Source organism: Gopherus evgoodei, chromosome 1 (assembly GCF_007399415.2).
Source record: "Gopherus evgoodei ecotype Sinaloan lineage chromosome 1, rGopEvg1_v1.p, whole genome shotgun sequence".
NCBI lineage: Eukaryota > Metazoa > Chordata > Testudines > Testudinidae > Gopherus > Gopherus evgoodei.
Genome location: NC_044322.1, coordinates 352772557 through 352790186, shown reverse-complemented (window position 1 = coordinate 352790186; position 17630 = coordinate 352772557). Strand labels below are relative to the sequence as shown.

Here is a 17630-nt window from a genome sequence, read left to right as displayed (position 1 = left end):
AATCTTGACTCCTCATCTTCCTGCTTGGGGTCTCACAGGCCTTCTCCTCCTGTAGCCTTTTCCCTGAAAACTCAAGGTTCTCTGCTGGAGTCTACTTACTATCTGAAGCCGTTCCCTGCTGTCTCAGGCCTCTGCTGAAGTATCTTATGCCCAAAGACCCTGCAGTTTCTCTTTCTGTGAGCATCCCCGCTTCTCAGCAGCTTCTTGCTGCTCTTTATAGGAGAATCATAGAATAGTAGGACAGGAAGGGCGCTCAAGAGATCATCTAGTCTAGTCCTCTGCACTCATGGCAGAACTAAGTATTATCTAGACCATCCCTGACAGGTTTTTGTCTTACCTGCTCTTACCTGCTCTTAACCCAGGTGGTTCTACTAACTAAATCCCACTGGCCAGCCCCAGGCCTTTAGGGGTAGGCTACCCCATTAAAAGTGAGAAGGTCAAGAAGGAGGAAATAAAATCTTAATCTAATCTAAATATCCTTTGGCCATTATATGCTATGTTAAGATGTTAGCTTTGACATCTCTGCAAGGGACCTGTGAGAGCGCATCCCCTCTGATAATCTTTGGCTTCAGGTCTACACAGATATATACACAAGCAAATGCATCTTGAAAACTGTTCCCATGTGACTAAGACTCAGTACGTGCTCACAACTCTGATGTCAAGACCATATATCAAGAGTATAGTGTTGTAAAGAAGGGAGGGTTCTGGTGTGGGGAATATTCTAGTTTCCACTGGCGTCTTAGTTGGTGGTAGTTCATCCAGGCTGAGAGATCAGACAGATGTGGGAATGAGGAGAGAGAGGGGAATCATCAGAGTAAGAGCAGAGCCAAGCACCCACAGGTAGGTGTAGAAGGAAAAGAGTACAGACTTGGTACAGAACCTTGAAGGATACCAACGGAATGGGGGAGGATTGGAAGTGGGGTAGAAGCATTTGGAGATGGAGGAGGACAGCAATTGTATAAGATGTTACAACAACATTGGAACATGCTTACACATCAGCACATGGAGACATGGGTGTGCAGTATCCTAAACCGCAACTGCATCAATAAACATCTAGTGCCAGCAATAAGGAGCCATGGGGAGGACGTTTCCTGGCAGCTAAACTGGCTGGAGGAGGTGACTGGTTGTTGGCTAACAGGCACAATATACCTGATCTGGAGGTTATTGCTACTGGAAACCCTGTACATAGGACTATATAGAGAATAATGGTGTTTCAGTTTTGATGGAAAGTTAATGAACACCATGGGTGGAGGGTGCTATTCACAGACAGACTAGGACAATCACTGATTTTAATCTCTGTTCTTTCCTGGATTTATATTGAAACATGTCTGTAAACTTTTTTAAATGGCTGTAGGAAACATCTCATTTTTAGTGTTGCTTTTCTTCCACGTCTGTGCTTGTAAAGAAGCCATGTAACTTTGAAGGTCATGAGCCATGGCCGCATACATACTGATGACCCAGGTGTCTGTGAGGTCAAACCTTGGACCTGTAGACTTGAGAATGAGCTATTCTAATGGAATATGTAAGACGGTGTGTGGGATCTTGTGTCCCTCTAGTGACTGATCCCTGCACTATAACACCTTCAACCCACAGTGGTAGAGACCTGTGTGTGTGTTGGTCACGTTCAGTACTTGCTGGTTACTCATGATGTCTGTACAAGCACAGCTTAGTTACAAAAAAGATATTATTGTTTTTCTCAGGGGAAATGTTATCTATCAGTCTCCAGTTAGTCTTCAATAACAGAGCTGCCTTATTTCTTTCCTTCAGAATGACTGTGAATATTGTCAGTACCACGTACAGTCCCAGTACAAGAGGCTCAGCTCGAAGCGGGCAGATTTACAGTCTAGCTTCTCCAGTGGCCGTGCTCCAAAAAGGATAGCTCGCAAAAATCCCAGCTTGAAGGAGAGGCTCTGTCAGGATGGGTTTTACTATGGAGGTGTTTCTTCGGCAGCCTATGCAGCCTCAGTGTAAGAGAAACTGGTTAATTTCCTTGTAACCTTTGGCTCTTTGATCGAATTCCCTTCCTAACTACGTGTAAGTGTGTCTGAAGTTATCTTTAAAGAGACCAGCATTCCTTTGGGTTAACTAAAAATTAACCAAACAGGAATCAAACTGCTCTGAGCCACGCCATGTTTGGCAGAGAGCCTGCTTGGCCACCCAAGGTAAGCAGAGGCAGTGCTTGGATGGAAAACATCTTCCTATCCTTGAGGTGGTGTTGATGAATTGGTATGTGATATGCTTACCTGAAAAGCCTTACTGCACTGTGAGGCTGAGGGTGCTGTGCTGCTCTCTTTCAAAGGAGGGATAAAGCTTAAGTCCTGAGCATTTAAGTCATGAAAGCTCTCTGGGCATTTTTTTAACCACTGTGTCCTGGCCAAATGCTATTTTGGGTAATTACATTCTGATGACACATCCCTGGAGCTTGTGTTTTTCACTTTCTAACCTAAATGATAAGATGTTGCTGTGTGTTATTAAATAGCTACTGCCTCGCACCTGGGAGTGGTGGACGAAGTGAACTGTATGTATCTGTAAAAAGTGACAGAGTCCTGTGGCACCTTCAATACTTCTGTTAGTCTATGAGCAAAAACTTTTGTGGGTGAATACCCACTTCGTCAGATGCATGAGCAGCTTATGCACCAATACTTCTGTTAGTCTATAAGGTGCCACAGGACACTCTGTCGCTTTTTACAGATCCAGACTAACATGGCTACCCCTCTTATGTATGTATCTGGTTGCTACGTCACATGAATTCTGAGCCTTAATTGGACCCTTTCTAAATCCCAGTGAAGTCAGCAGTGGAAAGATTCCCATTGACTTGAGCGAAAGCTGGATCATGCCCAATACTTGCAAATCACTTAGGATTCTCCTAACCATGCTACCTGATTACCTCATTAAATGACATGTGTGGCTGTATGTAGCAATCTCTCTTGTCTTTTTCTGGAGCTAATATTAGCCAGATTTTATCAAAGTCTCTGTGTCTCTTTAATACTCAGAAGTGTATATCTAAATCGAGACAGAAATAGAAACCCCAAGTCTTTGAGATACAAAAGATTACAGCACAATGTCCCTACTTGTGAGGGAAGCATCTGCTCAGAGTGAGTGATGGGTAATTGGAGCATTTGGGGAGTTGCTGAGCTGAGACTCAAACTCCAGTACCTCTCCTCACCCTTTACTGCTTCACGTCTTGTGGGGTTTTGTCTCTGTAGTGCAGCAGCTGCAGCCCCTAAGAAGAAGATACAAACCACTCTCACGAATCTGGTCGTAAAAGGAACCGACGCGATTGTACAGGAAACTAGAGAGAAAATAGGTAACTTTCTTTTTTCCCATCACATGCTTTCCGCCTGCAGTGTGACATGTCTGTGGAGCTCAAGATGTGTGAGCTAGTTTAGAGCCTCTGGGAAATTCTGTAGTTACAAAGATGGCCAGTCTGAATTCACTTCCCCAAATGATCGAAACTCCTCCCCCTGGTATCACAGCTGCAGGGAAAAAGCTGCCCAGAGATTGTCCAGCTTTCTTCCGAGTATGTTTTGTACCTCCCTTTTATTATGTAACCTCCCACGTGCACATAGCTCTGGAACAGAAAATTACTGGCCAAGTCTGGAACTTGCTCCATCGAGTCCTTGGCCAGCATGAAAAAGTCCCTGCTAGACTGAGGGAGCAGTGGTAGTTCTAAGATCTCCAGTTGTGAATCACTAGGCTGAAAACAAAGGACTTGAACCATTGGAAATAGGGTGTTCATGATATCTAGGGACATTGAGTATATCCCGAAGAGAGACATTCTGTGGTGGTCCCTCCACAGTCCTGGGAGGTGAGGACCTCAGAGTTCTAATTTTGGCTCTGAGACACTTCTTCCATGACATTGAGCAAGTCACTTAACCTCTCTGCTGCCGTTTCCCTTTCTGTAAATAGGATAGTCCTTGTTGGGCTGCCAGGGGAGAGAGGAAGGCTGGTCTAGTGGTTAGGACACTAGTGTGGGACTTGGAAGACTTGGTTCAATTGCTTGCTCCGGTTGGTGTCTTTCTGTGTGATGCTGGACAAGTCACTTTGTATCCCTCTACTTCAATTCCCCCTTTGTAAAACAGGGATAATAGCACGTCCCTACCTCTCAGGGGTGTTGTGAGGATAAATGCATTAAAGATAGTGAAGTGCTCAGATACTAGAGTAATGGGCCCATCTAAGTACCAAAAATAAACAGGTGGCATTTTGGGAAGCTAATTTGTGACCTCTGTTAAAATGAGAGTAATATGTGAGCACTGAATATTAGGTTTCATAGCAATTCTCTTGTTAGAAATGTCTGATGCATTAAGTGTGAGTGCTGAAGCCAGACCTACATTTCCCTTCCTGGTTCTGAGTCTGTTGGGTTTTTTGTGCACTGCTCCAGGTATGGCGAAGAGACCCATGCCGTGTACTGATGAGTTCAAAGAATTGTTGGCAATGCCAACCTTTGGAGCACGAAACCTCTGCAAACACTTGGCCAAAGCAGATGCAGCAGGTATGTCCAAGTACTCCCATAATACTCCCCTTTGCAGAGCCTTGGCTCATTCCTTGCAAGTCTCAGTGTCTGTATATTTATTTCAGAGGCTCGAGGGAAGCAAGGATCTGCTTTCCAGTCTATCTCCGCTTCAGCATTGCTCAAACAACAGAAGCAGCAAATGCTGGAGGCCAGAAAAAAGCGATCAGAAGATATACAGAGGCGGTAAAACTCTCCAGCATCTGCTGATGTTTTACAGGCAGACTGTCCTGTAGGGTGGGAAGGTTTAAAGTTTTATAAAACCTAATCTAACCAGGAATATCATGAGGCTTATTTCAATGAACAGCCATACGCCTCAGCATTGTGCCTGAGAACCAGAAAGGATAAAGCAGGGAGAATGAGAACTATGATTCCTGGGACCTGCCTACTCTGTGACTGACTTACCTACCTCACAGGGTTGCACTGAGCCTTAATGTGTGCAAAGTGGTTTGAGCTCTGATTAAAAGGAAACTGACCGGCCTAACTCTGCTATGCAATTGGGTGACATGCAGAATGCTTTTATAGCAATGCAGGCAAGGCCTCTTTCATTGAACAATGGCTTACAACATGTCTTCTAAAGTCAATTGTACTATTTCGAGCTTTTTGATTTGCCAGGATGACCTATGACTACAGTGTTTTTTCCTCTTTTAGGTTTCTTCAGAATACAACAAAAACCAATAGCCCAGCTTTGCCATCCTCCTCAGGGCTCTGCTCTCCCACCCCAGGGGCTGAATTTCCCAAAGCTGCAAAAATGTCAACCCCTCAAGCACCCAGGCTGGGGATAGGCTTCACTGAGGGCGATGACATCCTCTTCTTTGATGATTCCCCACCTCCAGTACCAAAATTGAATGGTTTAGCAGAAGCTAAAAAGGTAACAATCCCTTGGAACAGTTGGACTTTGAGCTCCTGACATGGGTCATGTTGCAACATGCAGCCTTGATTTCTGAGATCAACCTGTTAAACTCTGTTGTGCCCCACTGTAAGCTTCTAATTCCTATTAGCTGTTAGTTTCCAAGACACATGCTACTAGTATGTCTTTTTGTAAGTATTCAAAGTGGTAGGATATCTGCTAAAGAAACTCTCTGTTAGCCAGGATGGGTAAGGAATGGTGTCCCTAGCCTCTGTTTGTCAGAGGGTGGAGATGGATGGCAGGAGAGAGATCCCTTGATCATTACCTATTAGGTTCACTCCCTCTGGGGCACCTGGCATTGGCCACTGTCAGTAGACAGGATACTGGGCTGGACGGACCTTTGGTCTGACCCAGTATGGCCGTTCTTATGTTCTTATCTGCAAGTTTCTTTTAGTGCCCAGTTATTAGAGTGATTTATACAGAAATCTCCAGTGCTGTTTCCTTGCTGCTTTGAAAATGCAATTTTCTTTGTTCTAGCTCCTCTCTATCTTGTGCAGCATCTTCGTCTGGATCTCAGACATGTAGCCCCGTAATATGCCAATGAGAATTGTCTGCCTCATTTTACAGATTGGGAAACTGAGTCAGAGGTTGGGAGATTTGGCAAATGCTCCACTACTAGGAAATGGCAGAGTTGGGATTAGAATTTGGTTGGGATGCCCATGCTCAGTCTAGAACACCTTATTGCCTCTTCCAGTTGACATTTTCCAATCTGCCCTGGAATTAGGAATGTGTGACCTTGGATACGTGTGTTCAGCATTAACATTTAGTTCCCATTTTCTAGTTGGCTGCTATAAACAGACTGCGAGCAAAAGGCCAAATCCTCAATAAAACCAACCCAAACAGTGTTAAACGGAAACAATCTGATCTTGCCGATGTTCTGGAGATCATGGAGAGAGTTGAGAAAAATATCCCCTCATCACAAGGTATGAAAGCAGAGAACTGACTCTAACAAATGAGTGCGTTGTACACACTACCCTCCAAGTATCACCAGGTGCTTTATGACTGACTATGTTCAGCTCAGCAACTGCTGCTGAATTACTTTTGTAACTAAAATCACACATTGGGTCAAAGAGATTTGGAACTAAAACAGGTTTTAAACCTGATTTTAAAAGGCCTAATTCCATGATGGATCTGGTGACAAAGGTTGGGTATCCTGCTGCTATGGAAAGAGACCCTGAAAGCTCTAGACTTCAATAGCTCCAGCCTCGTATATTCATCGTCTATGGTTCCCGTAACCATAGTACTTTAGCACCTCCCAAACATTCATGAATTTATCCTCCCAGCACCCTCCCGAGGGAGGGAAGTCTGACTCAGTTTCACAGATAGGGAACTGAGACTAAAGGACTTGCCCAATATCATGCAATCTAAATAATAATAAAGCAGCAAATTACTGGGCTTCTGTATAAAAGCAGTGCTCTTTTCTTCTGAGTTTGGTTTGCTCATTTTGCATTATGTGGAACAGTAGCTCAGTGATTTCCCTTTTTATCTAATAGTGGAAATTCCACTCGGAGTGGACTATTAAAATAGATATCAATATTATCTTTCCAATTGTCTTGTTGCATTATGAAATGTATCTGAAATGGTATTGGATCACTATCTTTAAATACTCAGCATTCTGTTAGATTTAATCTGTCAGAGATCATGCCTGGAATTTTTTTAAAAATTAAAAATAGTATGAGTGTTATTGGATTTCCTTCTGTTGGAAGGAATAGAAACACAAAATTTGTAATCTGGTTTTAAATCTTTAACCTAGTCATGACTTCTAGTTGTGATTTTTTTTTTTAAATGTGTCTAAGTTACTAAGTGCTCCTGGATCATATATGATGCAAGAGCTGAGAGTACTTTAGAAACATCAACATATTTATTCATGAACATATCAAGTATGTTGCAATCATTGACAGGAAGATGTTCTAGCAGAGCAAAGCGTTGTATAATGCCTCACAGTTGTCCCTGTTTCCCTGAAATGCGCACTGCTCCATTTGTCATAATGGAGTGTTAACTCTGAAATCAAGAGATGACAATTTAGGCTGGGAATTCCAAATGTGCCCAACTGACGTAGGAACAGGAGTCCCACGGACTCTGAGAGGCTTCTTTTCCTAAATCTCCTAATCCCATCCTAAAATGTCATCCTTCGTTTTCGGAGTTAACAGTCCATCATGATGAATGAGGTATGCACAAGTCTCTTTGAAGGGCAAAGGGAATTGTGTTCCTAAGTCAGTTCGGCGTTGTTGAAAATCTCACTTGTAAATTATTAGAGGGGTAGCCGTGTTAGTCTGGGTCTGCAAAAGCAGCAAAGAGTCCTGTGGCACCTTATAGACTAACAGACGTGTTGGAGCATGAGCTTTCGTGGGTGAATACCCACTTCATCGGATGCATGTAAATGTCACTATTGCTGACTACTTTGCTGTTGATCATTTTAGCAGAAATACTTCCTGCCGCTTTACTTACCCTACAGCACTGCCCCTGGCTTCTTCAGTATCATGTCTGTGTAAGGCTGCCGAAATCTTCAGCTTGCTCCTCATTCTCCCCAAACAACTTCCCCAGCGCTGCTGGCTGTCAGCAGTGCAGCATATTGCAAACCTGGGCTTATCATAAACTGACTATCCCAATAGGTAACAAGCACTTTGCTATCCTGATTGATCTTCATAGTTAATTGGTTACAAGCCTCTTCATTTTAATGAGGCTGCTGCAGAATTTCTAGTCTGCTGCACCAATGTTCTGCAGAATCCAGGGATAATACTGCAGAATTTAGGTCCAGCTTGGTACAGAATACACTGGGCTTTGATCCTACTCGGGCAAGGAGCCTCACTCTGTGTGTGCAATACCTGCTGTTCTAGGCCTGTTTTCCTCCCATTGTCTAAGGTTTTATAGTATTTGTAATTGTAGACAAATTGCATACTTGGCTAAATCTCATCAAGGAAAGTGATTTAGTGGTTACAGTGTGAGAGTGATTCCTAACTTTTCCTTCCAGCTCTGCTACTGATGTGCTGTGTGAATTCTGGTAAGTCACTTAACCTCTGGTTGAGTTTGCCTCTCTGTATGATGGGAATAATACCAATCTCATAAAAGTGTTGTGAGGCTTAACTGTTTGTAAAGTGCTTTGAGATCCGCAGAAGAGGAAGCTGACATTGTTAGTAGCATTTTATTTTCTCTTGTGATCGGATTGGAAGTTGGCCTAAGATCTGTAGCTCCTGCACTAATTACACATCCTATTGTCATTCACTTCTTCTTTACAAAATGTTATTTCATACCACTTGAGACATCGCTTCGAGTGCTTGTTATTTGTAAAGTACAAAAGGATGGTTATGCTTAGAAAGCAGAGCATGATTTTAAGCTCACCTTGTGGCATAAACAGCAAACCTGTCTTGTTTCTCTAGCTGCCAATGAACTAGAACCTGCCCAAAAGAAACGTCGAGAACAGCTGGCATATCTGGAGTCTGAAGAGTTCCAGAAAATCCTGAATGCCAAGTCCAAGCATGTGGGCGTACTTAAGGAGGTAAGTGCTTTGTACATATACTGGCAATGAGAGTTAAAGTTCAGGATCATTACAAATAATTAGACACTCTAATGTCCAAACCTAGGTGAGGGGTACATGAGCTTTTACAAAATCTACATTGAATAGAAATGTTTCCACAATTTAAAAAAATTCCAGTGAAATCTGTTTGTTTGAACTTCCACATTCCCTTGTAGACACTGCAGCATTGTGTGAATATTACTCCTGGGGGAATTCTGTGCCACTGCACAATGCAGAATGTGTGCAGAAATTAATGTTCTGCACAGAATTTTCTTCCCGCCCCACCCTCTACAGAAATGGACTGCAGAGCTGCTGGCTGCCACTAGGGGCTGCTCAACCCAGCAGAGCCCAGCTCACATGCCAGAGGGACAGGGACGGGGAGGGAGCTGGAGGAATCCCAGCAGCTGCAGTTCCTGGCTGAAGGAAGGAAGCCATGGGTAGGAAATGACCCAGCATCAGGTTTTTTCTCCCTCTGGATCCCTGGGCTCTTGGGGGAGGGGTTGTAAGTGTCTGGGCTGGGGCTGGGCTCTGGGGGAGAAGGGGTGCAAATGTCTGGGCTGGGGGCTGCCCTGCTGCTGGGCTCTGGAGGGTAGTGGGTGAGGGTGTTGGAGCTGGGGGTGGACCCTGTGGCTGGGCTCTGTGGGAGAGGAGGTGCAAGTGTCTGGGCTCGGAGGGCGGGGAGGGGCATTGCTCGGCTCTGGGGAAGGAGCGGGGTGGGTGTCTGGGCTGGGGGGCTGTTGCTGGGTTCTGGGGGCAAAGGGATGTTGAGTGTCTAGGCTGGAGGACGTGCCCTGTGACTGGGCTCTTGGGGGTAGGGGATGAGGGTGTCTGGGAGGGTGCTCGCAGCTTGGCTCTGGGGGAAGATGGAGTGCAGGTGTTTGGGTTGCGGGGGGCACAGCTGAGTTCTGGGAGAAGGGGGGTGTGAGTGTCTGGGCTTGGGGTGGGGGTTGCAGCTGGGTTTTGGGGGGAGGGGGTGCAAGTGTCTTGGCTCTGGGGGCTGCCCCGCGGCTGTGCATCGGGAGGCCAGGGGGAGGGGGTAGGCGGTACAGGTATCTGGGCTCTGGGGGCTGCCCTGTGGCTGCGCTCTGGGGGGTAGGGGATGCAGGTGTCTTGGCTGGGGGAGTACCCTGCAGCTGGGCTCTGGTGGAGGGTGTGTGGGTGTCTGGTCCCTCGGCTTGGCTCTGGAGGGAAGGGGGCAGAGAAACAGGAACTAGGTTGTCATAGGAGTTTCTTTAACTCTCTATTCTGAGGGGATTGATTTTTTTGTGTCTGACATAGTTGCTGACAGGTATTTTGAAATAAATTACCAAAATAATTGAAACTGGTGTGATTATATTGTGTTGTTTTGACAAATAAAATATGCAGAATTTTAAAATATTGTGTGCAGAGTTTTTAATATTTTGGTGCAGAATTCCCTCAGGAGTAATAATATATGAAAGCTAGGAGGTAAAACGGACTAATCTAGCATCATTGTTCAAGCTGCATGAGGTGCAAAAAGCCAATGAAAACACAGTGCTGGTTGCAATTATGTGATTCTCTGGTGTGGCTGACAAGGCTTTTGAGAGCCCAGGCTGACTTCGCATAGCTCCAAATTCTGTTCTGCTGCTGCTGGTGTAAATCTGGAATATCTCTCCTGAACTTTGGGTCTCCACTGCGGATGTGTCTTCACTGTGGCAGGAGCTGTAACTTCCAGCTCAAGTAGACATTCCCCCGCAAGTTTTGCTCGAGTTAGCATGCTAAAAATAGCAGGGTAGCAGTGGCGGGATGGGCTTGCCACCCCGCAGACAGTCCTGTCTGAGACCCTAGGTATGTACTCAAGCAGCTGGCCCATGCCATGCTGGCTGCACTGCTATGTTTATAGCGCTGACTTGATCAAAGCTAGTGCAGGAGTGTCTGCCTATGCTGGAAATTACACCACTGGCAGCAGCGTAGATTTACCCTGAGAGGAGGATTTGAGCTACTCCCTGTCATTTTACTGCTAAACTGATCAAATTTGATCTAAAGTCAGAGCCAGAGACTTGAAACACCGAAGCTGGACTAGTTCCTAGTATGAGGGCATTTACACTTTGTCAGCCTTGGTCCCTGTTTCCCTTTACTCACTCTTCTGCAGTTAGCTGCCATCTAGCACCCTGTCTGTCCCCACCTGCCTGACATGCACTCTGTGCTAACAGAACATCAGCTTGTGGCCTTCTTCCTCTTCCTCCAGTCTGGCTCGCTCCCCACCCATTCTCCATCCATGTGGCCTCCATCTCTCCCTTTCTATAAAGCATAAGGGGATTGAGGTTTCTCTGGAATCTACTTCTCCCCTGTGCACAACTGAGAGTGTCAGTTTTCAGCACCAGGAGCCCCAGTCATGGGATAGGACCCCATTGTGCTAGATGCTGGACAAACAGAACAAGACAGTCCCTGTCCCAAAGAGCTTATAATCTAAGCAGTTGTTTTATAGCAGGCCAGCTATTGCAAATATTCATATCTATGGAGTCACTTTGCTCTCCAGAAAATGGACACATGCCTATTTCAATCCACTTCTGTGTTGTAACCATGACTGCAGGCAGAGCGGTTGCAGAGCCCAAGCCTTTGAATAAAATGTGGGCAGTGGTGCAGGTGATCCAGTAGATGGCGCTCTTTCATCTGAGTCAGTATCGTAGAATCATAGAAGATTAGGGTTGGAAGAGACCTCAGGAGGTCAGCTAGTCCAACCCCCTGTTCAAAGCCAGACCAATCCCCAACTAAATCATCCCAGCCAGGGCTTTGTCAAGCCGGGCCTTAAAAACTCTAAGGATGGATATTCCACCACCTCACTAGGTAACAGTACTGTAAAAACTCCCCAGGATGGTGTGAGGGGCACTGTGCAGCTTGAGATACTAATCGGTAAAGATCTCACGGCACTCTTCGTAAGAGTCTGAATGCTGACTATGGTGGCCTGGGCAAATTCCAGTTCAGGTCATCCTGCATGCCTCCCTGCACTTTACACTTCAGTACAAAAAGTGAGTACTGTACCCAAGTTATGTGTTAGCTCTTAAACAGCATCTGAGATCTACCTGGGAGATGGCTGAATTTCAGCAGTGGGTGAAATGCAGCATGTGCATTATATACTGTACTTTTTCAAACAAGGAGCGCACACGAAATGGATTATTCGGAGCTTCTGAACATTCATCTGTCTTTCAGAGATTTCAGTCTCTCCAGGGCAGGATGTAGCCATCCTGGCCAACCCACTAGATGTGGAACTGCTTGCACTGTTTCTAGGTGTTCTGTTTGTATATCAGACAACAGTGCCTCTCTTGTGCTCTGGCAGGCTGAGGCTGAGCTGCAGGAACTTTACTTTGAACCTCTGATGAAAAAAGAACAACTGGAAGAGAAGATGAAGAACATTAAAGAAGTGAAGTGTCGGGTTGTGACGTGTAAAACGGTGAGTGACCCTGGAGTAGGTAGGTGCATGGAGCATGCAAACTGGTTTAAACTGGATTTGAGTGAGGAGTTCAGCTGCTATCTCTGCTGAAGCTTGGATTGGTGATTAGCAAGAAAACCACTTGATCCTTATGAATGTTCTTGATTATACCAGCTGGAGCGGTGGGTGATATTGAGGGAGTTAGAGCTTTGGTGAAATAGCACAGACTTTGGTATTGCATTTGATATTTCCAGAAGCAAAGTTAAGTGCCCCTTTGTGTGCCAATGGGTTCCCAACATATGAGTCACTCTGGGGAAGCAGCTCATTACCAGGTTGTTTCACTTAGATAAGACTTCTTGATAGTCTCTCCTAATTCTTGCCAGTCTGACTTTGTGCTGGACTCTGGAGTATTCTAGGACTGGGTGAAGAATGAGCTCAGGTGCCTTGGAACATAGCAAAATGCATCCTAACGACTAGATTCTTTAATCTGCATTTCAGTGGCTCCATTTGGAAGGCAGAGGTGGTGTTTTACCATCATTTAAAATGCCGTGGGGCAGGGGGAAATTTCTTTCTGCCTGAATAGTTTGAACCGCTGACATACTTTCACTGCTATCTGTACTCTGCACTTTGCAGGGAGTTGGGCCAAACGTGACAAAAGGTGATAGTGAAGAAGGGAAAGGGGCAGAATGGCAAGGGTTTGGAGGCAGTGATGTTATCAAGTGGGCCATTCTCTCTGGGCATGCAAGAACGGGAGGTGGGCGGGGGGCATCCTGCTGATCCTGAATGAACACTCTCTTCTCCTTGGACAGCAGAATAACACCACTTTCACTTAGTGTCTCTGCTTCTCTCATAGTGTTCTCTCTCTCTCTCTCTCTCTCTCTCTCTCCTTGCAGTGTAAATACACCTATTTCAAGCTCCTAGAGTCGTGTGTGAAGGAGAATCATGAATACCACTGGCATGATGGTGTCAAGCGATTCTTCAAGTGTCCCTGTGGAAACAGAGCCTTATCTCTTGACAGGCTACCAAAAAAGCCCTGCAGGTAGGAGGGGCTTCCTGCAATATGTTGACAGGTTCAGTTGCACTAGCTAATAATCTGAGGATGCTTTATCCCAGTAACATTAATATGTGCTAATGCCCAAACTGTCACTCCCTACTGATAAACATTATGGGAGGGATTTGGGTTAGCTAGAGATCCTCTGTACAGGGCACCAAACTAACCCCAAATCTACATTACAAACTTATATCAGCTTAACTAAATCGCTCAGGGGTGTGAAAAATCTACAACTCTGAGCAATGCAGTTATCCCCACCCAACCTCCCGGTGTAGACAGCACTATGGGGGCGGGACAGCTTCTCCCACCGACATAGCTACCGCCTCTCGTGGAGGTGGATTAACTATGCTGACGGGAGACTCTCCTGTCGGTGTAGTAGCCTTTTTCATTAAACGGCAACAGCTGCACTGCTGTACATGAAGAGAAGTCCTAACACTCCATCTTCCTGTTTCAGCGCCTGTGGCCTCTTCAAATGGGAACGCGATGGAATGCTCAAGGTAAGCCTGGGCCAATGCTTTCTGTTGCACAGTGTAAATTGGGCTGCTTTTGTTAGCAGGTTTTCCCAGGCTTTGCTTTGGCACTAATCTGAGCTGTCTAAGAACGGGACAACTTCTCCGTTTAAAAAATAGCCAGGGCCCAGACCACCACACGCTACGGTAAGATGTAAACCTTTCCACTCCTCCAGAAGTATCGGTAGTGCAAAGATGTGGAGACTGACTTGTCCATATGTTGAATGGTAAAAGGCCTGTGCCATCACTGTACGCCCCCTTATGGCCAGGTGTGGTGCTGCAGATGTGCCCAGCCTTACTTTCTCCAGTTGGCATCAGTAAATTCACGGACGAGGGGAAACCAAACACAAACTAACAAAATGGAAGGAGCATACTGCCTACCTCAGGTTGCTGGCTCAGAGCTCCCAAACTGCAAGTCCACAAAGCAGTCTCTGAGCCTGGTCAGGCTGGTCTCCTGGACCCTGAGAGAGAGCACGACCCACCCATTGCAGTCTACAATGCTTCTAGTCCCCTCGCCCCGGTTCAACTTCCTTATCCTATTTAAAGAGGCCAGCCCCAGGGAAAGCCCCCTTGATTACAGCCAGGCTGCTTTGGTTTGAGTTCCTGCCTGTCCCTTAAAGGAGGTAGTACATTCCACGTAAATATTAATGCAAATTTATGATGACAGCTTTGTTTTTCCATGATGTACCTTTAAACCAGTGGTTTTCAACCTTTAGTCATTTGCGGACCCCTAAAACATTTTGAACGGAGGTACAGGTCCCTTTGGAAATTCAACCTGTGGTCCACAGACTCCTAACACAGAAGTCTTAGACTGAAAACCAACTGAACAGAATTCAGTTACAAAAGTTGCATGTACTCAGCACTGCATTTGACATGTCAAAAAGGGCACTAAACTGTGGGCTTCTATGGTAATGGCAACACTTCCAGGTTTTGACCTGTAGATGGGGAATTCACGTACAGTACTTCTGATTGATCCAAAAAATGGAATGCCTTTATTTTCATAGTCACCTTTCATATGGATCCCTTAGACATAGTCTGCGGAACCCCAGGGATCCTTGGACCATAGATTGAAAACCACTGACTTAGACCAACAAAAGCCAGGGAATTCCAGGTTCAGATGGCTGTCCTGTAATGGAAGGGTTACTGACCGTTTAAAAATGATACTGTTGTAAACATAAAATTATACTGCTGCCTTGCTTACAAATATCACTTTAGATTTTTAGATACCTAAGATTTTTGTGTTTTAACATTTCACTATGCATGCTGTTTTGGAGAAATGTAAGAAGGGAACAGTTCTGATAGTGAAAACAGACTGGTCAGTTTCACTTTTGTGTTTCACAGCCAGTTTCTAGTCAATTTCATTTTCCAAATTCATTTTTCATGAACTAACATGGTGATGTTGTTGTGTTTGGGTTGAAAAAGCAGAAAGAATGTTAACTAGATGGTTTCCCTTCAACTCACACAATTTTCACTAGGCTTTGTAGTGTGCATGTGTAAAATCCTGGTATGGGACTACCAAACCTCCACTATTATGCCTCAGAATTGTATGTTTCTGTATTTTTTGCCATCCTTAGTTTATTCTTTGCTTTTTGTTGTGTTTGTTCCTTATGTTAATGGGCATGGTGGGAGGTTGCGTTTGCAGGATTGTCTGTAGGAACTCTTGAAACATTATCTACATAAACCATAAAAATTATACTTATTCAGATAATTTAGCCCACCCATGACTCTTTTGATGATGTTATATTGCAGCTGACTTAGCTTGGATTTAAATCTTCCTTTGTATGTTTCTAGGAGAAGAAAGGTCCGAAGATTGGTGGAGAAACGCTTTTACCAAGAGGGGAAGAGCAACCCAAATTTCTTAATAGCCTGAAGTAATCCACCAGTGATTTTCACAACACATCCCTCATTTTTTTTGTCTCCAGATGAATCAGTTGTTTATCATAAAGCAACTAGGTGCTGGGTTTTGCAACAAACAAGCGAGGCAATCGATTTCTTGGGACAAGGTCTTTCCTCCAGTGTACGGATTGGAATGGCCAGGTTTGAACTTTTTAAACTGATTGAAGAAACCTCACGTGAATGTCTTGTTCATGCCCCATTCTTAGGAAAGTGCTATTTACATTATTTAATTTAGGGAAGAGACATCTAGTATCATGGAATCTGAACTAAGTGGTTTCCTCTGGATCCTGAAGTGTGTATAGAACATTTCATTAGAACTACCCCACCGGACTCGTAAGATGTAAACAATTATGATCTTGGAGGGACCTTTGAAACAGTCTGCAAGTACTTGTAGCATGTCTGTCGTTCATATAGTGGTCCATCATGGGGAACACATCCATCATGGTGTCTTAATTCAGCTATTCCAGTCCTAGGATGTATTACGTCACATTGTTACAGGGTGCATAAGCAGCAGCATATAGCAGGTTGAACTTATAGAGGTACATGATGTGGCATGACACTTTCCATTGTTTCCAGAAATCCACAGGGCAAATTTCAAGCTGTTTGTGTGAGTTCTTAATGTGTAAAGTTTTCAAAAGTGCCTGAGTGGCATAGGCACTTGACTTTCATCTAAGCCATTCAGGTGGTTTTGAAAGTGGCACCCCTGCCTTCCAGCTGATTGCACCACATGCGTCTAGGCTGCCCGGTGTCGACAGATAACATGTTATCTTTACAACTGCACTCCCAGAATGTGCCACTTATAAAATGGTAAATTTTAAATTCTTTTAATGAATCAGCCAATATTTTGTCAGTGGCTCTAATGAGCAGACAAATAACAGATTATTTTAGATAGCTTTTAACCCTTTTTCTAGACTTTTTAAATATTTTTTTAATGGATACAAATACCACAGTCTTTAGGACCCTGTAGGGCCTGAATGTGAAGCAGCCGTTTGTGGAATATGATCTGCTTCACACTGAGCTGCGTGAGCTTACCAGTGCCAGGTCTCCTGCAGAGTTTCCCTAGAAGCACTGGTTGTGTTTGGCAAATGTTACCCTATTTGACAATCTCCTTGGCAGAGCCATGGTTTGTGGCATCAGGGTCCGTCAGGTTCCTAAAACCATGAATATAATTGTAAACGTTCAGACCAAACTCCCAGAGACAACATAAGGTTTGGTTTACACTTAAAAGGTATGTCAGCATAACTACGTTGGTCAGGGGTCCAAAAAAACCATTCCCAGACCAACAGCTGTGTCGATAAACCCCCTAGAGCTGATGCAGCTATGTTAAAGAAAGAGCACTTCTGTCTATGTAGCTGCTGCTGTTCGGGGAGATGGTGTTCCTTCACCAACAGAAAATCTGTTGATGTAAAAGCTGCATCTACGCTGGGAGCTATACTGACATATCTGTGCCAACATAGGCTCCGTCAGGTAGGCACACCCGAACATGTCCAGTGGACTTCTCGGTTGAAAGCTCTCATATTACCTTCTTTTGCACAAGATGTGCAGATGAGGAGTAAGTAACTTGAATTATAAAGACTTCTCTGTGCACCCTGAAACAATTAGTGTCCCCAGTTGGTGCTGTTGCCTTCTGTCTTGCCCATCCTATGAGGTTCAGAATCATTGCCTTTAATCCATTGTGTGGAACAGCTGACAAGCGGGGGCTGCCATTTATTGACGATTGTAAATATTTAATTGTGACACTTCGGTGTCTCTCGGAATCTTTGTAAATACACTGCACAATAAAGAGCTCCAGGGATTTAAATGTTAGTTTGTATTGCAATAAATGATAACTCCTGAAGAGCTTTTGGTTTTT

General features: G+C 44.7%; 1 protein-coding gene across 2 annotated transcripts in view; it reads left to right on the top strand.

Annotated features, from left to right (window-relative positions):
* The window catches only part of MCM10 (minichromosome maintenance 10 replication initiation factor), a 29816-nt gene extending 12199 nt beyond the window's left edge, over window positions 1-17617 (top strand). The window contains exons 10-21 of one of the 2 annotated variants that reach the window (XM_030567393.1): window positions 1768-1967; window positions 3207-3307; window positions 4382-4492; window positions 4579-4696; window positions 5162-5381; window positions 6202-6343; window positions 8392-8421; window positions 8798-8916; window positions 12230-12343; window positions 13216-13361; window positions 13828-13870; window positions 15674-17617. In XM_030567393.1, the coding sequence (XP_030423253.1) occupies window positions 1768-1967; window positions 3207-3307; window positions 4382-4492; window positions 4579-4696; window positions 5162-5381; window positions 6202-6343; window positions 8392-8421; window positions 8798-8916; window positions 12230-12343; window positions 13216-13361; window positions 13828-13870; window positions 15674-15757 (1428 nt within the window). In that variant the 3' untranslated portion in view covers window positions 15758-17617. The remainder of the gene's footprint in view (window positions 1-1767; window positions 1968-3206; window positions 3308-4381; window positions 4493-4578; window positions 4697-5161; window positions 5382-6201; window positions 6344-8391; window positions 8422-8797; window positions 8917-12229; window positions 12344-13215; window positions 13362-13827; window positions 13871-15673) is intronic. The other variant, XM_030567479.1, reaches the window with a different exon arrangement.
* Window positions 17618-17630: the final 13 nt, after the last annotated feature.